At 52.3% G+C, this 8,283-nt stretch overlaps 1 protein-coding gene across 1 annotated transcript; it reads left to right on the top strand.

Annotated features, from left to right (window-relative positions):
* The first annotated feature begins 2,955 nt into the window (after nucleotides 1-2,955).
* On the top strand, nucleotides 2,956-7,444 carry Epo (erythropoietin). Its single transcript, XM_006971238.4, has 5 exons — nucleotides 2,956-3,843; nucleotides 4,406-4,548; nucleotides 5,041-5,127; nucleotides 5,354-5,533; nucleotides 6,502-7,444. Exons 1-5 carry the CDS (start codon nucleotides 3,831-3,833, stop codon nucleotides 6,655-6,657), a joined length of 579 nt encoding a protein of 192 aa, XP_006971300.1. The 5' UTR covers nucleotides 2,956-3,830; the 3' UTR covers nucleotides 6,658-7,444.
* Nucleotides 7,445-8,283: the final 839 nt, after the last annotated feature.

The following is an 8,283-nucleotide window of genomic DNA, read 5'->3' as shown; positions in this document are numbered from 1 at the left end:
TCCTGAAAGAATGAATGAAGTTTCCCACTCTTGAAAAAAAAATCCAAGTTATTCAGAATAGCTTTCAATACTGATCTACAACCTGAGTCCTTCCTAAGAGCATTCTGGCCTGATCTCATCCCAGCCTCCCTCCCAATACACCTGAGTCCCCTCCCACATCCCTCAGGTCACTGTCCATCCAAACTGCTCAGCCCTCAAGTCTGAGCTCATGGGGATTTCTGCCATCCAATCTGCCTTAACTTCTCCGGTTGGCTATGAGCCTGTTCACCCTCTCCTGAGCTCTTCCACCTCAGAGCCGCACACTCCAGTTCTGATATATTGCCTGCCACATAGAGACTTTGTCTTGCTCTTTACAGTCTCCAGATAGGCAGGACTTTGGTGTTAATGTATCTTTTTTATCCTGCAGAGTAAATAAGGGTCTTGCACAAGGCAGACATTAATTCTGGGGACGACTTATCTGTAGAGCAATTACCTAGAATCCCCCAGTGAGGGGGCTGGGGCATGACTCAGTGATAGAGCATCTGCCTAGAATCCCCCAGTGAGGGGCTGGGGTGTGGCTCAGTGGTGGAGCCCCTGCCTAGAATCCCCCAGTGAGGGGCTGGGGTGTAGCTCAGTGGTAGAGCCCCTGCCTAGAATCCCCCAGTGAGGGGCTGGGGTGTGGCTCAGTGGTAGAGCCCCTGCCTAGAATCCCCCAGTGAGGGGCTGGGGTGTGGCTCAGTGGTACAGCACCTGCCTAGAATCCCCTAGTGAGGGGCTGGGGGTGTGGCTCAGTGGTAGACTACTGTTGATGATCCTATCCAATGGCATGGAATTGGAATGTCAGGTTCTAAGTTATAATTTGGCAATTCAGTTCAGACTAATTTTTGGAAATTGGCAAGTGCCTTATGCCCTTTTAAACTTTGGAAAGTTAAGTGTTTACGATGGTAAGTATAATTTGTCTTTTAGGTTAAATCAAAGTCACGCCTTTGTAGCATGTGTACTATTACCATATATATTATTGAAAGGGCCTATACAATGGCACCCTAATAATTATAGTATCACTTGTGAATGTTGTACTCTCCATGTCTGTATTAATGCTAGTATGTTATTGGATGTCACTTCTGTAAGTTTATATATTCTCAGAGCAAGGCCAGCAATCGGGATCCCAGTGAAGTTGTCGAGGCCATGGCAAGACTCTCCTGTGCTGATTCCAGTCCAGAAACTCTCTGAGAGAATATTAAGAAGAGCACATCTTTCTGATTGGACTGATTACTGCTGTAGTTATGGGAGTCATTGCATTGACGGTTATTGCTGCAACAGCTGGAGTGTCCCTTCATAAAGAGATTCAAACCGCAGAACTTTGGGCTCAGCAGAATAGGATAGATAGTGAGATAATTAATGAGGTAGCTGACTTGAGGCAAGCTGTGTTACTTTTGGGAGATCAGTTAGACACTTTATTTTTTTTTTTTATTTTTATTTTTTTTTGGTTTTTCGAGACAGGGTTTCTCTGTGTTGCTTTGCGCCTTTGCTGGAACTCACTCTGTAGCCCAGGCTGGCCTTGAACTCCCAGAGATCCGCCTGCCTCTGCCTCCCGAGTGCTGGGATTAAAGGCGTGCGCCACCACCGCCCGGCCAGTTAGACACTTTAAAGGAACAAAGTAAGTTAAAATGTGATTGGAATGTTACAACTTACTGTACTACACCTTTGAAGTTCAATGAAAGCAAGTATGATTGGGAAAAAGTTAAAATGCATGTAAGTCACCCCAGTGCTTCTCAAATGATTCATGATTTACAACAAGAGATTAAGGAAACCTTTTCAGTGATTACCTGAAGTGTTTGGAACAGATGTTATGGAAAGCCTTGCAGATACCATAGCTTCATTTAATCCTCTGAATCACTTTGATAAGTTTCTTATTCTAGCAATTGTTATACTTGTTTTTTGTTATAATAATTTTACTGGCTTTCAAAAGTGTTCTGACTTATGTATGTGAGGCGGTGGGACAGCATGAGAGAGAAAAGGCTGTCTTCACTGTGTGGCTGCATAAGCTTCAACAGAGTTAAATTAGCTTAGCTTAAACACAGGGGGAAACATCAGAACTTAGCAGAAACACTGTCTGGAGTAGATATTAGGACCAACAGCTGCTTTTTAGAAGTACTTTGACCTTGAAGAATCCTTGTGGAAAACAGTGATTGTTTCCTGTGATCTGTAGAATTGTTTTGCCGAAGGGGCTTTGCAGCCAGCCAGCCCGTGACTTCGGTCACAAGACACCTCAGGCACACCTGAGGCATTGTACTATTGTGTGTCGCACCGGACACATAATACAGGCCTGGGGTCATGGCAGCATGTGATGCTCTCCTTCAGGAAGGCATGTAAATTAGACTAGGGACCTTGGGATGAGGAAATACTTTATGTAGCTTTTTAATAAATATGCCTTTGTATGGCCGTTTGGAGTTCAGTCCATCAGAAGAGGCTGGACCTTCCTCCTGCCACATAGGCCTTAAAATTTCATCTTGGGAGTGCCTTCTTTCTTCAACCAACCTGTGCTACATGGTGCACCCCGACAGGTATTAATGTGTCTTTTTTTATCCTGCAAAGTGAATAAGGACACGTGCACAAAGCAGACATTCGTTCTGGGGTCCTGACTTATCCATAGAGCAAACCTAGAAGGTCCCAGTCAGGGGATAGAGGTAGAGCACCTGCTTGGATGCCCCCAGTGAGGGGCTGGGGGTGTTGCTCAGCAGTAGAGTGCTTGCCTAGAATCCCCCAGTGAGGGGCTGGGGTGTGGCTCAGTGGTAGAGCTCCTGCCTAGAATCCCCCAATGAGGGGCTGGGGTGTGGCTCAGTGGTGGAGCCCCTGCCTAGAATCCCCCAGTGAGGGGCTGGGGTGTGGCTCAGCAGTAGAGTGCTTGCCTAGAATCCCCCAGTGAGGGCGGTGGAGCTCAGTTATAGAGCGTTTGCCTAACATACGGAAAGCCCAGGGTTCCAGCCTCAGTCCTGCAAAAACAAAAGCAGAAAACAAATATCAGCGTGTCCACGTGTCCTCAGTAATGTGCCACAGGCTTTCTGTTCTGAAAGTTACCTTTCTGGGTTTTTAGGGTCCTAGAAAATGAGGAATGGGAGGGGAGGAACCCACACTCCATTCTGGCTTGCATCTGATAACTCAACAGAGACAACTTTGGCTTTTAGAGCAAGTCCTGAGACTGGAAGGAGAAACCTGGGTTGCTTCCAGATTCCAGCCCCAGGTGTTTCTGATCTAAGTCCCTGTCCCGAGATAAGGACGCCCCCCAGAGGAGGGGATCTGCTGCTCAGCAATTCATAGATCCCGCTCCTCACCTCAGTCTAGGCTTCCCGCACATCTCATAGACGTGCACCCCACTGGGTTCCCCTCCTGGAAGTCGGAATCTGTCCACTCCTCCCCAAGGAAGAGCCCCCCTCCCCCCCGACAGCGTGCGTGCCTGGAACAGCCCGCTCCACCCCAGCAAGCTCCAGACCCAGGCGTCCTGCCCCTTGCTCTGACCCCAGGTGGCCCCCACCTCCGGCGACCCCTCACGCACACACAGCCTCACCCCCACCCCCACCCGCGCACGCACACATGCTGATAACATCCCCGACCCCCGGCCGGAGCCACAGTGTCCCCGGACCAAGCCTGGCCGGTGGCTGCGTCTCGCTGTGTTCCCGAACAGACCCTTGGCCAGGGCCACCGCGTCCCCGCTCTGCCCGCGCTCCCTGAACCACCTTCTTCCAGGCTAGTGGGGTATCCTGGTCCCACAGATCTTCCAAGGATGAAGACTAGCAGCGTGGACACTGGCCCAGCCCCGGGTCGCTAAGGGGCCCCGGCAGCCAGGCGCGGAGATGGGGGTGCCCGGTGAGTACTCACAGGCTAGGGACCTGTGACCTCCGGGGCTCCTGTTTGAGCAAGGATTTACATCTGAAGCTATTGGCCAGGAAGTGGCCGTGTTCAAGGACCTGCGACTCGCCAAGGATCAAAGAAGGGAGAGGGGGGTGGGGCAGCCTCCTCCACGTGCACGCAGGGGTTTGGGGAGCCCCCCTCCGTGAATGACAAAAAAGGGGGGAGATCCAGAACAGGGACAAAGTTTAGGATTTTAGGGAGTTGAGGCGCCGCTCGGTGGGTGAGAAGCTGCTGTGAGAATTACCTGCGTCCAGGAGTCCCGGCTTCTCAGGATCTGCCAGCCTGTGGCGCGCACCCACAGTGAAGTTTGGCCGAGGAGTGGATGCCGGTCGCTGGGGGGGTGGGGTGTGCGGCGCCGAGGCATAGAATGAAGGCCACTCAGGCAGCGCCTAAGCAGTTGCAAGGTCGGGGTCAGCAGAGACTGGAAGGGCAGAGGAGCCTCGCTCAGCAAAGCAGCCTCTGTGGTCCCGCCGCCCCCTCCCCTCCCTGGCTCACACCCAGCCTGCCTTTCTTCCAGAACGTCCCACCCTGCTCCTTTTACTGTCTGTGCTTCTGCTTCCTCTGGGCCTCCCGGTCCTCGGTGCGCCCCCACGCCTCATCTGCGACAGTCGAGTCCTGGAGAGGTACATCTTGGAGGCCAAGGAGGCAGAGAATGTCACGGTAAGCTCCCCAGCCCCACAAAGGAAAGAAACCGGGTTCTAGGGGATCTAGGAATTCCTAGCACTGCCTTTAGGGTCAAGATGAGATGTTTAGCCCTAAACTTCTCCCACCCTCCCCCTCCCCCAGAAGAATGGTAAAGCTGGACAGGGATGTGGCTCAGTTTGGTAGAGTGCCTCCTCAGCGTGCAAAAAAAGCCCTGGGTTCGATTCCCCAGTACTGCACGAACCGTTTGTGGCGGCACAGACCTACATTCCTAGTACCTGGGAGGTAGAGTAGAAAGATCAGAAATTCAAGGTGATCCTCTGCTACATAAGCCGAGGCCAGCCTCGAACTTGAAACTCTGACAGGAAACTGTCTAAAATAAGAAGGGATGGTAAAGCTGGTGGCCCCCAAACCATGCCCAGTGACGTTCAAAGACAGAGTATCTGGTGGCTTTTTGTGGACCGATACCCTCGGAGATCTCGTTGACAAGGTGCCGTGCCTTTTATTTAGATGGGCTGTGCAGAAGGTCCCAGACTGAGTGAGAATATTACAGTCCCAGATACCAAAGTCAACTTCTATGCTTGGAAAAGAATGGAGGTGAGTTCTATCCCCCCCCCCTTCCTAGAGGTGGGTGGGACTCATTCTTGATGGTGTGGGAGAAAGAATAAGAAGGACAGTGGCTGATGGGATATGCTAGCTCATTCATCTGTTCATTCAACCAACCTCACTATGTGCCTTTCGGCCCTTCCACCTAGCCGCTGGGGTGTCCGATACCCAGGGAATGACTCCGGCTGGTTCTTTCTAAGTCTTTTGCCTCCTCTAGGTGGAAGAACAGGCTGCAGAAGTTTGGCAAGGCCTGTCCCTGCTCTCAGAAGCCATCCTTCGGGGCCAGGCCCTGCTAGCCAATTCCTCCCAACCACCAGAGACGCTTCAGCTGCATATAGACAAAGCCGTCAGTGGTCTGCGCAGCCTCACCTCCCTGCTCCGGGTGCTGGGGGCCCAGGTGAGTGGGAGTGGGTGGGCCCTTTCTCCAGGATGGGCCAAGAATCGTTAAGGAATAGTGAGGGCTGAGCCTGCAAGACAGCTCAGGGGTAGAGGTGCCCGCTGCCAAGCCTGAGGACCTGAGTTCAAAACCCCTAGAAGCCACGTGGTGAGATATGGGAACTGATACCCTCAAGCGGGTCTCTCACCTCCACCCACATGCTCTGGTGCACATGCATACACCAATGAATTCACGTAATTTAAAACAAACACTACTGAGAGCTCAGGCTGGGAGATGGGCTTGTGTGTGTGTGTGTGTGTGTGTGTGTGTGTGTGTGTGTGATGCTTGCTGCACAAATGTGAGGAATGGAGTTCCATCTCCAGCACTTCTGTTTGAAAACAAACCAAACAAAAGCAAGACAAACCAAAATCGAAGTGAGAGGGAACATACATGTAGCCCCAGAGCTGGGAGACTGGAGCGTCGGGATTCCTGGGACTCACTGGCCAGCCAGTCCAGCTCAGCTGGTGAGCTCCAGGTTCCGTGAGAGATGCTGTCTCAAAAACCGAGGTGGACAGGCCGGAGTGGTGGCTCAGTGATTAAGAGCACTTGCTGCCCTTGCAGAATCCACTCCCAGCACCCATGTCAGGGTCTCTCAGCTGCCTTGAAGTCCAGCTCTAGGGGGTCTGAGGCTGGATTCTGGATTCCCTGGGCACCTGCACACACTCACATCCACAGATCCAAATAAAAATAATGTGGAGAATGACCGAAGAAGACACACCTCTTGCCTCTACGTTCACACACATTGTACACGTGCAATGTACACACACACACACACACACACACGCACGCACGCACGCACGCACACGCACGCACGCACGCACATAAATACTACTGAGGACTCTCTTCATCCCCCCCCCCCATTCTGTCCCTGGTTACATTCTCATCTGCCGCCCTCAGCACCGCGGTGACATCCCATTTTCTCTTGACAGAAGGAATCAATATCACCTCCAGACGCCACCCCACCTGCTCCACTCCGAACCCTCACGGTGGATACTTTCTGCAAACTCTTCCGGGTCTACTCCAACTTCCTCCGGGGGAAACTGAAGCTGTACACAGGGGAGGCCTGCAGGAGAGGGGACAGGTGACCCGCCACTGCCGCCACCGTGGTCTATCCACCAAGCCGCTCACCATCACTGCCTGTCACGCCAACCCTCCACCACTCCCGACCCTCATCAAAGGGCTTGCTTGTCTGACGGACACTCCAGCACCAGCAGTGATATCCTGGGGCCCAGAAGAACTTTCCAGAACTGTGTTCTGAAATCTAAACATGTCACTGGGCCAGCCTGAGGCCCCAGGGCAGGAGACACTCGGAGAACCATCTTGGATTTGTTTTGTTTTTGTTGAGACGGGAAGGTCTCACATAGCCCAGGCTGGCCTGGAACTCGCTATGGAGCTAAGGATGACTTTGGACTCCTGATCTTCCTGCTTCCATTTCCTGAGTGCTGAGATTGCAGGTGTGCACCCCCCCCCCAGTTTATGGGGTGCTGGAGGTGGAAGCTGGGGCTTCTGCATGCTAGGCAAGCACTCTACCAATTGAACTATATTCTCAGCACCCAGAAACCAGCTTATAACTCAGGGACAGAGATATCTAAACTCAATTAGTGTCCTGCCGGAACTGTGATCCCCCACAGGACAAGCTTTGGAGTTCAGTCTTTGTGGCACCTGTGAAGAATACAGGGACTGGAGAATTTAGGGGGCAAGGCATGAATTCTCCAGATTTCATGGGATTTTCCCTGACACCATGTCCCACTGGACAGTAGAGGGGGCGGAACCATGAAGAAAGAATGGCAACTGACTCTTAGCTTTCATGGGAGGGAAGGGGTTTGAAGTTTTGTGTCCTTAAAATACCACCGGCAGCAGCCGAAATCACCAGTATGACTCCTGGCTTGTCTATATTTCATGGGTGCCCCCCACCCCCGCCACCCCCGCCATTTTCCCGGCTCTACCTCCTCCCAACCTGGTAGCAAAGCATCAGATCTGGGAAACCAGAGGTGGAGGGGGTTGGGCCCTACGTGCTGCCTCGCATGGCCTGTCTGACCTCTTGACCCCACTGGGCTTGAGGCCACAATGCCTGCCCACGCTGGTCAATAAGCAGGCTCCATTCAAGGCTGTCTTAGTGGGCAGCTGCCAACCCGCTTTACAATACTAAAGGGGCCGGGGCTACCACTGAGGAAACAGGAGCCCGTACCCAGGGGCTCCCCTTCAGGCGTTGGTAGCAGCGGCCAACGCCGGTTAATGGATCAACATGTCCCTAGCACTTGTCACTTACCTCAGGATAGAAACCACCTGTGTCTTTCTGGGAGGTGACACTCGGGGGTTTCTCCCTGTAACTTGGAGGTCAATAGGTACCACGGCCGGGGGACAAGGGTGACTCCAGATTCTTCCTAGGATTCCTTAGTACTTCAGGTGGACAAGCATGCTCAGGAGAGACCCACACAACCAGTCAGAGATGACACACACTGTCCCAGGACCCCAACCCTGGCTGTTATCCTATGTGGCTGCCATTCATTCTGTTCCCAAATCAAGACCTTTAGAATAGAGTCTGAAAGCTCAGTATTCAAAAGGGAGTGTTTTTGCAGTCCATGGCAGGAAAAACTACGTGCACATTGAAGGAGTTGGGGGCTGGAGAGAATTTACTAGTGTGTGTGTGTGTGTGTGTGTGTGTGTGTGTGTGTGTGTGTGTGTGTGTGTGTGTTCCAGTGCTCTTGTGT

The sequence above is a fragment of the Peromyscus maniculatus genome, chromosome 23, assembly GCF_049852395.1.
Source record: "Peromyscus maniculatus bairdii isolate BWxNUB_F1_BW_parent chromosome 23, HU_Pman_BW_mat_3.1, whole genome shotgun sequence".
Taxonomy (NCBI): domain Eukaryota; kingdom Metazoa; phylum Chordata; class Mammalia; order Rodentia; family Cricetidae; genus Peromyscus; species Peromyscus maniculatus.
The sequence above is the reverse complement of the archived record's forward strand: the minus strand, read 5'-3'. Positions and strand labels throughout refer to the sequence as shown.

Excerpts from the sequence above, each read along its gene's own strand:
- Epo (XM_006971238.4), top strand. Across the intron at positions 5,128-5,353 it reads ATGCTTGGAAAAGAATGGAG|GTGGAAGAACAGGCTGCAGA; the intron begins GTGAGTTCTATC and ends TGCCTCCTCTAG. Across the intron at positions 5,534-6,501 it reads TCCGGGTGCTGGGGGCCCAG|AAGGAATCAATATCACCTCC; the intron begins GTGAGTGGGAGT and ends TTCTCTTGACAG.